This window comes from Thamnophis elegans, chromosome 8 (genome assembly GCF_009769535.1).
Source record: "Thamnophis elegans isolate rThaEle1 chromosome 8, rThaEle1.pri, whole genome shotgun sequence".
In the NCBI taxonomy this organism is placed as follows: Eukaryota; Metazoa; Chordata; class Lepidosauria; order Squamata; family Colubridae; genus Thamnophis; species Thamnophis elegans.
Genome location: NC_045548.1, coordinates 28,666,637 through 28,684,661, shown reverse-complemented (window position 1 = coordinate 28,684,661; position 18,025 = coordinate 28,666,637). Strand labels below are relative to the sequence as shown.

At 40.2% G+C, this 18,025-nt stretch overlaps 1 protein-coding gene and 1 long non-coding RNA gene across 2 annotated transcripts in view; one reads left to right on the top strand and one right to left on the bottom strand.

Annotated features, from left to right (window-relative positions):
• Positions 1-619: 619 nt before the first annotated feature.
• LOC116512761 lies at positions 620-10,704 on the top strand. Its single transcript, XR_004255917.1, has 4 exons — positions 620-829; positions 3,051-4,402; positions 7,254-7,397; positions 9,927-10,704. It is a non-coding gene; the product is annotated as an uncharacterized LOC116512761 (long non-coding RNA).
• COLEC12 (collectin subfamily member 12) overlaps positions 3,282-18,025 on the bottom strand; it is a 110,230-nt gene continuing 95,486 nt past the window's right edge. The window contains exons 6-10 of the mRNA XM_032223399.1: positions 14,957-15,427; positions 13,378-13,514; positions 11,224-11,333; positions 9,464-9,609; positions 3,282-4,365 (exon numbers count right to left, since the gene is read on the bottom strand). Coding sequence (XP_032079290.1) covers positions 4,346-4,365; positions 9,464-9,609; positions 11,224-11,333; positions 13,378-13,514; positions 14,957-15,427 — 884 coding nt within the window. The 3' untranslated portion in view covers positions 3,282-4,345. The remainder of the gene's footprint in view (positions 4,366-9,463; positions 9,610-11,223; positions 11,334-13,377; positions 13,515-14,956; positions 15,428-18,025) is intronic.

Here is an 18,025-nt window from a genome sequence, read left to right as displayed (position 1 = left end):
CATGAAGCAGACCGGTGGTAAAACCGGGAGCAACCCACCTCTGTCCAGGATCCAATTAAATCCATTAAGTTTCCATCTACATGGGGCAGCCCTTGAAGAGCATTCGGAGACTTCAGCTTGTCCAGAATGCAGCCGCGCGAGCGATCGTGGGTGCACCTCGGTTCACCCACGTAATACCTATCCTCCGCGAGCTGCACTGGCTGCCTATTGGTCTTCAGATACGCTTCAAGGCGCTAGTCGTCACTTATAAAGCCCTTCATGGTATTGGACCTGGGTACTTGAGAGACCGCCTGCTGCCAATTACCTCCACTAGACCGATCAGATCCCACAGATTAGGCCTCCTCCGAATTCCATCCGCCGGCCAATGCCGACTGGCGACTACCCGGAGGAGAGCCTTCTCTGTGGCTGCTCCGACCCTCTGGAACGAACTTCCCGTGGAGATTCGAACCCTCACCACCCTCCAGGCCTTCCGCAAAGCCCTTAAAACCTGGCTATTCCAACAGGCCTGGGGCTAAAGAGCTTCTGCCCCCCTCCTCGAATGGTATGGTTGTTGTGTGTTTTAAATTGTGTACTGTTATGTTCGTCTTTTTATCCCCTGTCTGTACCCCTTTCCCTGACTGAATTGTGAGCCGCCCTGAGTCCCCTTCGGGGAAAAGGGCGGCATATAAATGTAATAAATCCAATCCAATCTTTGTTTCTGGCCAGGACAGAACTCCAGCATGCAGAATTGACTCATAATCTAGAGATAATGTATAGTCACAGTTCCTGCTCAAAAAGAAGATGGGAAGCAAGAGGTTTTTACCTGCTTCCAGCTTGTCTCCCTTTTATGGTAATTTCTGCGTCAGTAAGCTATGCTAAGAGGCTTTGTCACCATGTCTTTTATTATTGCAATGTATTCGACTTGTCAGGCAAAACTTGATTTATCTGTGCTGCTACACCTACATTTAGAGAATTGCATTGTTTGCTATTCAATTAGTGGCACATTTCAAAATGCTAGATATCACCTTTAAAGTCACATATGGCTCAGGAGCTGGCTATGTATGAGATCACCTAATCCAGGTATGTTAAACTTGCGGCACGCGCCCCGGATGCATTATTCGTGGACACACCCACGCCCAGTTTAGCAAAAGGAGGAAAAGTCACATTATGTCATGTGACGCGACCATGAGACCACAAGTTTGACACCCCCAACTCAATGAAGCGGCAGACGTGATGAACCGAGGCCTTGAAGCCGTTATGGACTGGATGAGGGTTAACAAGCTTGTGCTCAACCCAGAAAAGACCGAGTGGCTGTTGTGTTTTCCTCCCAAAGATTCGACCAATATTCCAACACTCAGGCTGGGGGGTCAAATTCTATACCCCTCAGAGAGGGTTCGCAACTTGGGGGTCCTCCTGGATCCACAGCTATCGTTTGACCACCACTTAATGGCTGTGACCAGGGGGGCATTCGCCCAGGTTCGCCTGGTGCGCCAGTTGCGACCCTACCTGAATCGGGAGGCTCTCACAACAGTCACCCGGGCCCTTGTGACCTCTAGGCTGGAATACTGCAATGTGCTCTACATGGGGCTGCCCTTGAAGAGCATCCGGCGACTTCAGCTAGTACAGAATGCGGCCGCGCGAGTGATTGTGGGTGCACCCCGGTTCACCCGCATAACACCTATCCTCCGCGAGCTGCGCTGGCTACCTGTCGATCTCCGGATGCGCTTCAAGGTGCTATTAGTCACCCATAAAGCCCTACATGGTAGTGGATCTGGATACTTGAGAGACCGCCTGCTGCCAATTACATCCCTGCGACCAATAAGATCACATAGATTAGGCCTCCTCCGTATCCCATCGGCCAGCCAGTGTCGGCTGGCAACTACAAGGAGGAGGGCCTTCTCAGTAGTAGCCCCGACCCTTTGGAACGAACTCCCCGTGGAGATTCGCACCCTCTCCACCGTCCAGGCCTTCCGCACAGCCCTTAAGAACTGGCTCGCCCGTCAGGCCTGGGGATAAAGATAGTTACCCCTCCCGAATGATGAATGTATGTTGTTTACTATTTTATTATATGTTTCTATCTTAATGTCTGTATTCCCCTTCCCCGATTTTATGTGAGCCGCCCTGAGTCCCCTCAGGGAAAAGGGCGGCCTACAAATATTAATAAAATCACTAAATCACCCCTGACCTATCCAAGTATCAAACTCCCCCCAAATGATTGCTCTGGGTGTAAATCTCTAATAGCCATTGTGATTGGGGAATATTTGGCAGATCTTCTCTGTCACTACTCCTCTTCTTTAAAACAGCATATGTCAGAGATTAGAGCCCTACCCTTGCTATGGCTCTTAAGGGCCATTAGTGCTTCTAAAGGGCCTCTGCGCGTCTGATATGAATATTTCTTTGTCTTTGTCACTTTTGTTTTGACTGGCCCTTAGTAGCTATTTTATGATTTTAACCATTTTGTTGGACATTGGAGTTTAAGTGGCTCTGAGTCCTTTGTGACGGGAGCAACACATAAGTCACAGCAAATAAATAACTCACCCAATGTCTAGTTTCAAACTAGTTGAGCATTTGCTTTGGTACCAGTGAAGGAGATACAGAAGGATGTTAGAGGTAGAAAGAAAAGGCTTATTTAACTGAACAGCACAGATCACAGCAACAAATTATCCTAATGTGAAAAACATTTCAGAGGAAAAGTTAATTAATTTGATGTATTCATTGTTTCGATATTTTGAGTTTACCAACATTCTTTTTAGTCCAGTTGTGTCCAGATCTGCAGCAAAATGATTACAGATACTTATCTTAAATATAAATGGTCACAAACAATCATAGTATCAAATTTACCTACAAAAATCATGTAAATACTATTTATGTTGAAATGTGTGACTTGCCTTTTATTTTCACTGTAATTTTAAGTTAAGCACAAATCATTACTGAACACTTTGGAAGTACAGAAAGTACTGTAGTATTGTAGCACTTTTGTCTGCTGATCCAACGAATTAGATGTTGCATGCAGATATACTGAACTCTTTCCCAAAGCCTTGGATTTTGCCTTTTCCCCCTCTCTTCTCCAGAGGTCTTATCAACAGACAACAAGAAAGCAACCTGACATGGAATAGTTAACCATTTTCTGACAAGTTCTTTTCCATGTGGAAGAAAAAGCTGCAATTTGGAGATGTTAAACTGGAGCAGAAAAAAGTCTAATCAAGAAATGGCAAAGTCTATTGGTTCCTGTCCCCGCTGCCCCAGTGGGTGGGTACCAAAAAGGTATTAAGAACAAGTTGCACACATCTATCAGAAATATCTATTTTTGTTAAAAATTTTATTAGACTAAAACTAGTCCCCAATGGTCTGAAGCCCATTACAGCAATAGAAATTGCCTACACATGAAGAAAAGAAGAGGAACATAAAACATATTTTATATTAGGTCATGTTAAGTAGCTAGTACATTAAGCCCTGCATTATAGCTAGTAAAAAATTCCTAGGGTACTTGGCAAAGTCTTTTTTTTTTTTTAGCTCTCTGGCCACTTGATTATTTTAATTGGAATCAGGAAGACTGAATCAGGAATTTTCTATACAATATGTAAAGTATGTACTTTACTAGTCAATTTACTAGTTATCCCTGTTGCTAGACTTTCAGCTGCCTGGAGTTCTGTCAATGGACCAGTTTGGAAAAACAAGCATGTTGTTCATAACTTTGTATGCATTTTTGTATAATAGACTGCAAATGCCATCTAAAATCAATTTTAAAAGTTATTAAACATGAATAATTTATTCCAGATGGTTATTTCTTGTGTATGATAAGTAGTATCAATGGTGTTTTCTTTGATTTCTATTTACTATATTCATATAAAAAAGCAATTAAATCAATATAACAGGCAAATTTTTGTACAAAAATACAGCATTTTAAAAGCTTTAAAAGTATATTCTATATTACTGATCAGAACTGGACTATATATATTTATATATAAAAATTTATATAAATTTATACATGTTTATTTATATAAATTGCCAATATTTGGGAATTTAGCAAGTGGCTGTTTTGTTTACACAGTAGCTTTGTATTTTTTTGTCTTCCTAGAGTAGTAAAGTCAGAACTTGTAATCAGCTTGCTATTTTCTAGTTCTTACCAGAACATATCTTCTGCTTAATGACTGAAGAGATCTACAGGTAGTATTGTCCAATTACATTTTCAACCAACATGTTTGTGCAACAGGTTGTAAAGCCCCTGAAAAATTAGAAAATGTGGAAGACAAATTGTGCTGATGAAGTTTATTCATCAAAGTTCTCAGTGCTCCTTTTCTTATTTGGGTGATGGTTCAGTCCCAGATGAATTTCTTTGCAAAGAAAATGTCAATCTTTTGGCCTATTACAATCCTGGAGGCTGAGCTGGAGTGAGAAAAGAAAATTAACAAGTGTTACAAAGGTAAGAATTGGTTTTAAAATCCAGAAACAAATGCCAAAGTTGTAAGTTGCATTGGTAAGTACCGTATATACTCGAGTATAAGCCGACCCGAATATAAGCCGAGGCACCTAATTTTACCCCAAAAAGCTGGAAAAGTTATTGACTCGAGTATAAGCCTAGGGTGGGAAATGCAGCAGCTACCGGTAAATTTCAAAAATAAAAATAGATACCAATAATGTTTTTGAATAAATAAATATTATTTATTTATAAATAAATAACTAGCTCTGTAAGTGGAAAAGAGGGTCAATAAAAACAATATGGTATCAACAATAACTTTAAATGTACAAAAACCTTAGCTCATTCAGCAACCAAGCTAAAACATAAGAGTTAAAATCCTTCAAAACTGGATTCCTCATCATCATCTGTATGTCCAAACAGAGCTTCAGCATTAGCTAGTGTGAGGTTATCAGCATAGACATTGTCATCATCACTGAGTTCGCAGTCATCACCATCAGAGCTGTCGTTCTCATACAAAGCGCTGTCTTCACTGCCATCCATAGCATTACTAATTTTTAGAAAATCCCCACTCCTGTGCACACACTTCTTCTTTCTTTCTTTCTTCCCTCCTCTGGATTCAATGGGGTTTAGGAAATCTCCCACCCTCATACACTCCTTTCTTTCTCTCTTCCCTCCTCTGGATTCAATGGGATTTTTAGAAAATCCACACTCCTGTGCACACACTTCTTCTTTCTTTCTTTCTTTCTTCCCTCCTCTGGATTCAATGGGGTTTTTAGAAAATCCACACTCCTGTGCACACACTCCCTCTTTCTTTCTCTCTTCTTTATAGCTAAATTTGATACCATTAAAAATTAAATAGGATTAAAATCTGTGGTTTATAATTTACCAGTTGTGTCCACCCCACTCCTTTCACCAGCGTTAGCCCGCTGCACCAAGGAGGGCACGTAAGAGGAAGGGGAAAATACAAGAGTGCAAGCAGCAACCTCGACGTCTAAGTGGGCAAGTTCACAGCATGCGCGCCTGCACGTCTGAGACAGGGCATAAAAAGGGGGAAAAAGGCTGATTGGACCCAGCTCTGTTTGGGGCGCAGGCGTGGCGCGGCAGCAGTTTTTCAGGCTGCTCCCAGATGGGAAGGGAGGGGGATTGTAAACCCCTTCTACACCCTGGCTCCTCCTCTTCCAGAGTTCAGGCTCTCTTTCTTTCTTTCTTTTTTTCTTTCTTTGAAAGAGAAGCCTAAATTAGCCAAAGGGGGGAAAGCGAGCGAGCAAGGGACCACAGGAAACTAGACTCGCTTGGCTGAACTACGTACGCTCCTTGGCTTAGTTGCTTTCCACGCGCCTGTTAATATATTCAAGGAAACAAACCGCGGCAGTTTTCCCCAAGGGCAATGCCGAAGAGCAGAGCCTGGAGAAAAACCAAGGAAGTCACGGAGGGCATTTGCCACTTTCTCTAGAAGGTGATACGAGCTTCCCTTTCGAATGGGAAGGGACGGGGGGGGGGGTTGGCTGGGCTCTTCCCAGCAGGAAAGGGGGTTGTTTGAAACATTGGGACCGGGGGAGGGGTTGGTTTTGTTTTGTTTTGAAAGGAAATCTCAACCTGTTACAATCGTCCTTCCCAAATGAGCTGAGGAGGACAGCGGTGAAAGTCGCGAGCAGCATTGCCCTCACAACTGAGGGGAAAAAACCCGCCCTCTTCCCCTTCCAGGTTTTCTTTAAAAGCAGGCAGCGCTCCTTGGCCGCAGGGCTTCACAGGGACCTTTCCCCCTCCCACTGCTTCGCTCGCTCGCTCGCTTTCCCCCCTTTGGCTAATTTGGGCTTCTCTTTCAAAGAAAGAAAGAAAGAGAGCCCGAACTCTGGAGGAAAGAAAAGGAGCCAGAGTGTGGAAGGGGTTTACAATCCCCCTCCCTTCCCATCTGGGAGCAGCCTGAAAAAACTGCTGGTATGCGGTTCCTAGGTCAGCGGCTCCAAGGAAAGGAGAGGCTGAGCCACGGGAACGAAAAGAAAAAGGGAGGGGGAAAAAACCCGCCCTCTTCCCCTTCCAGGTTTTCTTTAAAAGCAGGCAGCGCTCCTTGGCCGCAGGGCTTCACAGGGATCCTTTCCCCCTCCCACTGCTTCGCTCGCTCACTCGCTTTCCCCCCTTTGGCTAATACAATCCCCCTCCCGTCCCATCTGGGAGCAGCCTGAAAAAACTGCTGGGAGGTATGCGGTTCCTAGGTCAGCGGCGCGTGGGATCAAACTAGGAAGAAACTGGAGGTGGGGGGGAGCAGTTCGAGAGACTATGGAGAATATGGACTTCAGAGGCGGACCAGAAAGAGGTCCGGACAAAGATCCGAGGCTGAATTCGGCAGTGTTTATGGATCAGGGTCAGCCCCACCAGCTGGCGACAGGAGAGCAGAGAGGAGCGGACGGAGCAGAAGCAGCCCCAGGGCTCCGCTGCCGCTCCCCGCATTTTATGGACAGGGATCCCTTGGAGAGAGGATTCCTTCCTGCGAGACCCCGTCCACAAAATGCAGGGAGCGGCAGCGGCCCCGGGGCTGCTTCTGCTGCGTCCGCTGGACTGTGGGGCTTGGAAGGGGGCGGGAAGAGCGGCGGGGTGGCGGTGGCCGGCGGTGGCAGGCTGGTTCGCCTCCTCCTCCTCCAACAGGCAACAGCACTGCCGGATCCAGTTGTAGACTCGAGTATAAGCCGAGGCGGCTTTTTTCAGCCCAAAAAGTGGGCTGAAAAACTCGGCTTATACTCGAGTATATACGGTACTGCTTTCCAAATCTGTGTCTGACCATAACCAGTCAAAATGCAAATGGTATGATAAAGGTAGGAAGATATTTAATGTGAAAATCAGTTTGTACTAATTACAGGTGACGAAAGAAAGATCTCCAGTCTTTCTACGTAATGTCAATTGCCATTTGCCAATGAATCCCAAGGGCAGATCAGTCGGTTTCACTCTTGAAATGCAGACGTAGGAGGGGAAAAACTTTCAACCCACTGATTCATCTTTACAGGTAATCCCTCTCCACCCCCCACCTCCATAGTCTTATTAAAAGACAATTTTGGTTCTAAAAAAATCACCTACATGTTGACTATTGTTAACATAATGGAATATTGGGTTCTTTGGAAAGATTGCTGTACCACCAGAGAAAAGACTTGTCTTTATTTAACATATCTTAATTGCATTGTATACCGTAGTTGTTTAATCTTCTCAGAGAGCCAGTTATAAAAGGAAATGTCATGCTGTTAATCATGTTGTAAGGTAATTGAAGAAGGGGCAAGGGAGGGGATCCAATAGGGACCAGGAATGGAGTGCTGATGTAAAGGTCAGGGGAACTAACTCTTCTTGTATTACTTCATTGTAGAAGTTATTTACTTTGTAGGAAACAGCACCAAGTAAACACAAATAGATTTCTAAGAATTATTTTTCTAGATGTTATACAGAATACATTTTGGTTGCGGCAACAACATGTTCCAGATATTTAAAACTGCTGAAATTTAAACACACATGAAAGTTCTAACTGAAAAATTCTCCAAAGCATCTCAGGGCAGAACAAGAAGCAATGGGTGGAAACTAATCAAGGAGAGAAGCAACTTACAACTGAGGATAAATTTCTTGACAGTTAGAACAATTAATCAGTGGAACAGCTTGCCTCCAGAAATTGTGAATGTCCCAACACTAGAAGTCTTTAAGAAAATGTTGGATAGCCATTTGTCTGAAATGGTTTTCCTGCCTAGGCACGGAGTTGGACTAGAAGACCTCTAAGGTCCCTTCCAACTCTGTTATTGTATTGTATTGTAAATTTAAATTCAGGTAGCATATTAATTTAATAAATAAGGAAGGCTGATTCAAGAGAGCCCTATGTTTGCTGTATATTTTTCACTTTCTTTTCTGAAGAAGTTCAGATGAGCACTTCATCCTAACCCCAGCTTTCTTGTTAGGCTGAAAGGGGGAAAAAGCAGAATAATTTGCCCAAAACATCCAATGAATTTTATGGTAGAACCGCTCCCCCCCCCTGCCCCCAACCTCAAACCCTTGGTAATAAATTAACCTAAGGGTCATATATTAACAATTTATCTATATAATTGATAATAACAAAATACAAAGGCAGAATTGCATCTCGTTTTTCAAGTTTTCATTTTCATGTAAGGTACAGAAATGATTAATGAAAGGAGAAGCTGAGCAATAACATCTGACACTTCATCCATTGTCTTTGACTATTCTTATGTGCTATATCTTGGGCTGCTCTTTCAAGTTTGGTTTTTAATAATACTTTTAGTACAGCAGTATTTTAATGAGATATTTATCATTATTGCTCTAAGTCGATTTGTGGTAGTGCAGTGGTTAGAATGCAGTAGTGCAGGCTACTTCTGCTGACTGCCTGCAGTTTGGCAGTTCAAATCTCACCAGGCTCAAGGTTGACTCAGCCTTCCATCTTTCTGAGGTTGGTAAAATGGGGACCCAGATTGTTGGGGGCGATATGCTGACTCTGTAAACTGCTTAGAGAGGGTTGTAAAACACTGTGAAACGGTATATAAGTCTAAGTGCTATTGCTTTTATTTGGGGGAGGGAATGTTGCATTCCACTTCGCTTTATTTTCACCAGAAAGGAAGTGCATCACTAAATATTCTTTGAAAAATCTTCAGAACATTAGGCCCTATTGCTTATAGCTTTCAAACTGCATTTTTGAGTTCTGAAATTACATTACTATCTTTTTGGTGTTAACTGGGAAAAATAAATTAAATTAAAAATTAAAATTTTAAAAATAAATAAAGCATTGCTTTTTTTCAGAATTAGCTGGGCATGTTTTTGAACACTGATTGCCAAGTATATGTTACCTAGTAAGAATACTGTGTAATCTTGCCAATAGTTTAAAACTCAGTGGCCTGAACATCAGAAGCAGCTAGGGAGAATATTTATACACAGATACTAATAAAGATTAATCTCAAATTCTCTTCCAAGACCTTCTATCTGTATGAGTAGGATGTCCAATTCCCTCTCGTCCCAGCTGCGGAAATTTGATTGGTAATAAACCTTTGTAATAAATGTGAATGCATTTGATTCAGAAGCTTACCATACCTTTTTCTACATCTTGTTCACAAATAAAACTATTAACATCTTCACAGTGAAAGTCATTCCAGAGCCCAGCATGGATTAATCCAGCACAATCTTCCCCTGGCCCATGTCCATGTTTCCAGTTATCAGGCTGTCCAGCACTCCAGTTTCTTGCAATAAAAAAAAAGATCATTTCGTAACTAAGCCATCATATGACAGTATGACAGAAGAGATTTGTAATAGTAAAAACAAAACAAAAAAGCAATCTCTCCTAAAGCAAAAACCATATTCCTTAACAAATAGTGCATGACTTTTTCTGGAAATTGAAAACAGCTGGGCTTTAGAGATGGGAATCAATTGGACAAACTGCCAAAGCTCAAAAGTCTAAAATTGGACGAAAATTTCTGTTCTTGTTTTGGACTGCACATAGACACATGTACAGAGTGTAATCTTTCAATGGGGTTGTATTTGTTTGTTTCGTCTACAGTTGCAGATGATCTACTGGGATATAAGCACACCTTCCTGTTGGATTTATATACGCATTTCCATAAATTTGCATAATTAGAGCTACCAGATCTAGACTGCAAAACTCCAGAGCAGAGATTCTCAATCTATTAATTGCCATCTAATTATTCTTCAGATTTCTGTAGCCTTTGTATTTATTTTGTGATGTATCATCCTCCTAGTAAATTATCCTTTGGTTGGGTTATGAACAATCACTTTAAGATTTCGTAAGGTCCTTAAAGATGCAATTATTTAAGTTACAAATGTGGAGATTAGGATAAGAAGGAATTAGCCAAAGATATCAATAACATTTCCTTAACCTAAGCTCCAGTGCTTAAAAGCAATCAAACTGAGAGACTGGAGAAAAAAGTAATAATTTCATTCAGTGGGAATGACAAATCTTAGTCTCCTTGATCTATTGCTGATCCAGTTCATACCCTGATTCCCATTAAAAAGAATTTGGCTGATATTTAGCTTCAATGATAAATGAAGACACAAGTTTGGTACCAGCAACAATTTACAACTGATGCAACACAGAAGTCTTGTTTTCTGTAATCAGCCAAGCAAAATTGACCCTTTCTCTTTCTTTATTTGTTCTCCCTCCTCCACCCACATGTTTATATAAAAGTTGTTAAAAAAAACCTGTGGTTTCTCTAGTCTAGTTTGCTATTAACTCTGTAATAAACATCTTAAGGTGCTGTATTATCTTCTTTTACTGGTTATTCAGGATTTATTTTCTGGCAATAAACATGTTGAAATCAAAGAAGTATTAATGTTTATAACCGTGATGATGAACCTATGGCACTCATGCCACAGGTGGCACACACAGCCCTCTGTGGGCATGCAAACTGTTGCCCCAACTCAGCTCCATTTTGCATGCTTGTGCCACTCCTGCTGGCCAGCTGATTTTGGGGTCTCTGCCACACATGTGTGAGGCACATGAGAGAGATGCACATGCATGCGTGGGGGCAAGGGTTCAGTGCGGCCCCACACAACCCGTTTTTGCTCCAAAGAGGCTGCACAGAGGCCTACTATGCCCAAAATGGGGCATGGGGAGTCGCGTATGCAAATATGGGGAGAGCGCAGGGAGGGTTCATGCGTGCATGCACAGGGGGCGGGTCACACAGGGGTGTGGTCACACACACATTGCACATGCTTTCAGCATGCAGCGACAAAGAGGTTAGCCATCACTGCTTTATAAGGTTGCTGCACTGTTTCCTACTGGCAGATGCTAAGAAACAGTTATAGCAGAAAGCAGTGAATGTCCTTCCTGCACTCACATGTATTCTGGTAGGGTACCATCCAGCCACCGCCACTCATCTTCTTTCACTGAGTCAGTGAGGCCAATCCAGAAACTGCCTTTTGCAATAACTTGTTTTTTCAACCATTGCTGTTTATAGAAGAAGGAATCGGTCACATTATTTCACATTCCAGGGTTTTTGGCTCCCTTAAAATATGTTAGCCTCTTGAAAAGTGTGACTGAGCATTAACATGAATTTATGGGCAAAATGAACCTGGAACTATTTCTGAGTGCATCTCATTTGATCTAAGCACCCTTTCAAACACATTCTTCCTTTAACGCTCCCAATCTCAGTCCAATTTCCTTTTCACCATCCACCAAGAATTTCTTTTTCACAACCAATTTTCAGGTTAAAGAAGGCACATTGATAGTAGCAATAGCCAGCTATTGGATATGAGGTGAAGAGAGGGACTTTTTAATGGAAATTCTGCAAAGTAGATTGTGAGAAACGCTGCTAACCACAGGGTCTGTTTGCCACGTGGTAGGCTCTGCAGCCAGAATGAAAAGGGATTATCAAAGAAACTCTCCCTTGTTCCTTTCCCCTGCTTGCTGTCACAAGAGCATCAGTTCAGTAAATGCTGAACAAGCATTTTAGTTTGTCTGCCTCAATACAAAATGCTGTCATTATATTTACAGTGGCTCTTTGTAGCATGATGCAGCCGTAGTTGCCCTGGGATCAAATTTGAAGATATCTAATAAAGAGCTATTTCAAATAAATAGATAAAATAGTTTGTGGCTCTGAGGTTAGGGAGAAGGGAAATTGGAGGCTGAATGGGAAGGCTTTGTTAAATTAAAATCCATTTGGGACAGTATTTGATTAGTATTCATAGGATCAAACCAGGGGTGAAATTCAGCAGGTTCTCACAGGTTCTGGAGAACCGGTAGCGGACATTTTGAGTAGTTCAGAGAACCAGCAAATACCACCTTTAGCTGGCCCCCAGAGTGGGGTGGGAATGGAGATTTTACAATATCCTTCCCCCAGGAGTGGGGTGGGAATGTAGATTTTGCAGTATCCTTCCCCTGCCATGCCCACCAAGTCACGCCTACAGAACCGGGAGTAAAAAAAATGTGAATTTCACCACTGGGTCAAACTACATATTGCTTATGTTGCCTTCAACTTTGTTTTGTCATGTAGTAAAGCCTAGCTATCCGGAAATGTCATTTTATTAAAATGACAAAATGGACAGGAAGAAGGTATGTATTCTTTTTCCAGTCCTCACCTTTGTTGAGTCAACCTCCTAACCTGCATTTTGCTTTAGAAAAGAAAATCAATTTGGGCGGGGGGGGGGGGGAGGCATAGGCCTCACAATATCAGCCATGTAAGAAAGAGAGATAGATCCTCTTCTTCTCATGGACTGCTCTGAACAAACTGGCAGCCTCTGACAGCTCCATTTCAAGAAAGAAAAATCAACATGGATTTTCAGCATAATATTCAACCCAAGTAACAGCATCAGATGCTCCTATAACAAGTGATGGCTGGTCTTCCATGCAAGTACAAGTAGGAGTGGCAACTCCGCTGTTAAGCAAAAATAGTTGCTAGTGAAACTGCAACTGTGCTTATAATCTTACTACAGCTTTCCTTTGCTTAATAGCAAGTAAATGCAAGGATTGGTCACAACGTTACATTTTCATCACCATTGTAACTGCAAATGGTCATAAAATAAGGCAGTTTCTAAATAAGGAGACTACTTGCATTTTTTGTCAACTTTTTACAGTAAGACTGAAATCCCCCGATCATCCCTCCTGATTATCTTTAGTCAGATGTTTATATTTATGAGACATTGACACCTATAAAATGAATGAAGGCAAATATATGTGTGTCAGGGTAATGTTGGAGGATCCAATCTGGGTTGGTCATGGGGACCAGCAGTTGAATCTTCTGTGGTCACACAAATTCTGGTGAGAGACAAGTTCCTGAAGATGGGCTCCAGCTTGAGTCCAAAAGCTTGTAAGACTAAACCTCTGGTCCCAGAGGATCAGATTGGATCCTGCAATGTATAAGATGCTTTCTTTCTGACTGTCTTGTCTAACCTACTCAATTCCAATCATTGTCAACTGGCATGGCTGGAAGTAATGTTCCATACTTGCTCTTTTGTACTTTAAATCTAACAGCATGCTAAATGGCATTTTATACCTGTTCCTCTTTGCTATTGATGAAAACCAAATGAGATGATTTTTCGTCGCAGAAAAGCTTTGCATCATCAAATATGGCTCTTTCATTTGAAAAGTAGTAGCAGTTGCCTGAAAAGTTCTTCCAGTAAGCAGGACAACCTGTAACATGAAACACTTGCATATAAACCCTCACGAGAATGAAAATGTAACCTTCCCCTTAGAAATTAGGGCTCTGCACACTTTGAAAATGACTTGAAAGAAATGTTTCAGACCTCAGGGACATACAGCAGCATTCTGTTGTGCTATATGTAAAGGCAGCCTGATTTTTTTCTAGGCTTTAGTATGGCCTGAAAAAGATGCCTCTATTTTAAGAACCAACCCATTAAAATCAATGCCACTATTAAAACACCAGCATATTTTTTTTTTCAAACTCACACAGAAGCCTGAGAGTTTTAAATAAACATCAGGGACACTATGCTCATGTGAAACCCAAGAAACGACTTTTGATTTACTCTTGAAGCAATCATAACCCTAGTAGATATAGTTTTGAATAACATTATTGGAAGCCAAGTAATTTGAAAAACTATCTATTCAGAATATTGTTGAAATGGAATTTCCATTATTGAGAGTTGCAGCCATCATTTTCTATCAAATTGGCCTTCAAATCATTTCTATTTTATAAAAGAAAAAGGAGCTCAGTTTAATAATATTACTGCAGGATACATTTTGAAAAGATTTTTCCAGATTTTTTTTCATGTATCAAAATCATTCTTCTAACACCATTCTGAGTAACTTTGTATGCAAAGTTTGAAACAAGTATTAACAATGAGATTTGAACAATCCTACACAATTACTTATCAGGTTTTAACAGGAATACTGGCAATATACTATGTTTTGCTCACTTTCTCCATATAATACATAACATTTTCCATTATTACAAGAGATAGATATTGGTCCTCATGTATGTATATGGGTTCTGCAGCAACATGGAAAATACTTTGTGAATTAAAAACTAAGGAGAAAAAAGCCCAATGAAAAATCAGGATGTTCAATGAACTTTAGATATCACTGAATGTATATGACAGTTGAAGGAAGAGAGATAAAAAGATGGGGAAGAGGAAGTGGTCAACATGAGGTTCTACTTTTTTATATATAATAGTACAACATACTAGGACTTATAACAAGGGTCACAATTACTTATTGTCTTCTTAATACTATAGAAAGAAGCTTTAAAAGGTGAGCGAGAAAGACAGAAAAAAAATGTGCTTCATGGCCCCAGACCATCTCCCTGTGTATAATGTGATAGATTAAATGGCTGGATTTAATTAACTGCTGTGAAAGAGAATGTGAGGAATTCTGACGGGAGGGGGGAGGTAACAATTGCTTTCTGTACCTCCTTAGAAATCATGGATTTAAAAAACATGATATTCATTTCATGCTTCTTGGAGGCTTGAATAGATAAACTTCCATTGCAATGTGTACACAGAATACAATACAATCCAATAGTCAACATACCGGTAGTTACAAACTGTACTTTTATATATTGGTAATAAATACACAGTGAAGCATGCAGACAGATAGCGGGTTTGTTAACAGCTTACCGCTAATTTCGCCTTGTAGTGCCATAGCTATTGCTGGACCTGGCGGTCCAGGAGGACCAGGCTCGCCTGGAAGACCACGTAGTCCAGGTACACCTGGGAAACCAGACAACCCACGAGCACCAGGTATCCCTGGTTCACCAACAAATCCTTGAAGACCTGGGGGTCCAGGTGGGCCTTGTGGGCCAGGGGGTCCATCTTTGCCAGGTGGTCCAGGGAGTCCTGGATCTCCACTAGGACCGGGCAGCCCAGTCTTCCCAGTTGAACCTCTCTGGCCTTTAGATCCAGGTGAACCTCTGGAACCTTTTCCACCTTTTTCACCTGGTATTCCAGATGGACCACTTGGTCCCTTTTCACCTTGAGGTCCTGGAGGTCCTGGTTCTCCTTTGTCTCCTTTTTGTCCCTTGGGCCCAGTAAGTCCAATTGGACCTTGGGGTCCTCTGTCACCTTTGGACCCTCTTGGACCTGGTGGACCTACAATAAAATGGATATGTGGAGAAGGTCAGAAGAATAATAAAATAATATACTGTAATAAAATTAATAAACTGCAGTACCTGTTAGTACTAAGAACATATACCTACTTTAAATATAAATAAATTTCAAAGTATTTTAAAAAAATACTGGGCTCCTCCAAAGAACTCAAGAAAACTTAATCTATAAGTATGCCTTTATCACAAGTCAACAAAAAACTAAAACTTGATAGATGTTTACAGCTTCCGTAAAACATTAAGTTTCTTCAAGTTGTTTAATTGTGTTTACATGATTGTTGTTGTTTACATGATTCAGTGTTGCATCAAAGAATGTCCAAAATCTTACCAAGCATTCCTCTTATTTATATTTTTGTTATTTTGAACAGGTATGAGGGTGATTCAATATCTATATTTTAATTTTTCCTTGCTTTTCTATTCATTATGTCACAAAACAAAGCAAATTTTATTAACTTTCCAAATTATGAGAAACATTTATAGAAGAAAGTTTTAAAAATGATGGAACTATTATAAAATTCATGTTCAAGGAAAAATTGTATTAGGTTAAAAAAAAGTATTAAAACTATTAGAAAAGCTTTAAAAAATTCTAGATCTTTTCATGTTCTCTAGCTTGCAAAGATATCTAGAGATCTCAAAAAGAGAGAAATCTCAATTTCATGAAACTGAAGAAACTGAAGAAGTTTTTTAAAGTTGCACTAAATAAAAAAAACATCTCAATTTCATGAAGTTGTCAAAGAAAAAAAAAACCTTTCACTTACAAGGAAAAAAAAAACTTTTGCTAAGTGTCTTCAAAACGTTAAGCTATTTTTCAGATAGTGAAACATTCTATTTATGGCATACGCATAATGCAATATATGCATATACATATACTTATGTACATACATACATACATACATACATTTATAGGATAGTGAAAAATTGTAATGGAAACTTTAGAAATAGAAGATATTTACATTTCTCTTCCAGAAATGGGGGAAAAAAATAGAACACCAATAATGATTGACAATATATATGAAATAAAGAAAGGCATGCCAAACACTAAAGATCAGTTCTGATGTGATGTATGTTTCCTATTTTATTTGTTTTATTTATTTCATTTTATCCCACCTTCATTATTTTTATAAACAACTCTAAGAGATTGACATACCTAAAGTCCTCCTCCTTTCTATTTTGCCCATGATGACAACCCTGTTGGGCTGAGAGAGAATGACTGGCCCAAAGTACTTTCCCCTTAACACTTTGGTGATTTAATATAAAGCCTTCATATATTTCAGTATGCTTTTCCACACAGTGACCAAAAAAATCACTCCTGGAATAGTTTAAAAGTTTTCATTAAAGCTCTCCCTATGTGTCAGAGACCACAAGGACTGTAAAGTTCTTTTTAGAAGCTGGGCTAAAGGTAAAAGTTAAGACAGCTAAGATACAACACAAGTATGCAGACTAGGCTATGTCAGGAAGTTCTTTCTAGTTGCAGCCTAATGCAATGATTTTTTATCTGAGAGAGACTGGGGGGGAAAAGAGGCCCATTAATAAGATAAAATTATTCCACCTTCCAGCTTGTAACATAAACCACTGATTGGTAACACCAAGGCAAGAGTATCTGAGTGTTATCCACCAAGAATGCAAATTTAGTTGGGTGTGAATATGGATTGGCTGGAAGGTATAAGCATTAAGTGTATAAAGTTAAGTTGTAAACAATATTTAATGATGACTCATCGATACAATGACTATTCAGCATTTGTATTAATTATCTAGAGGAGGACATAAATGGAACACTTAAAATATTTTGTGATGGCACATATTTCCCTGGAAGATTAAAATAAAATTCAAAATAATAGGTTAAAAATATAAGCTAAAAATAATAGGATGCAGTTTAATAGAGAAATATTTGAAGTTATGCATTCAGGAAAAGAATCGAAATGCTGAACTACAGGGTGGGGAATAGCTGGCTTACCAGTACTGGAAAAGAACTTGGAATAATAGTTTTACATTCTGAGTCAATAATATATGAATGCAAATAAGAAAATGCAATTTTAGGCTGCATCAAGTGAAGTATAGTTTTCAAATCAAGGGAAATATTACTTCCTTTTCCTTCCTTTGGCAATCCCACTAGAGTATTTTGTCCAGTCCTGGGCACCACACTTTAAAAGGGATTCAAGTGAATTGGATAATCAGAGATTAGAAACCAAGTATTATAAAAGAGAGATTGAAGGAGCTAAGAATGTTTGGGCTTGATGAGAAAAGACTGAGTGGGAATATGATAGCACTCTTCAGATCGGATATTACAAAAGTTTAGGATACTAAACTATTCTCTGTTGTTCTAGAAAACCCGATAAATTTTACCTGGACTGAGTAAAATCCAAGTTCTTTGGAGACAATCATTCAGCTCAATACCTCAGCATATTGTTGTGGGGAAAATGAAATAAAAACTTATATATATATATATATATATATAGTGTGTGTGTGTGTGTGTGTGTGTGTGTATGTATGTATGTTTGTATGTGTGTGTGTGTATGTGTGTATATATATATATATATATATATATATATATATATATATATACACACACACACACACACATACA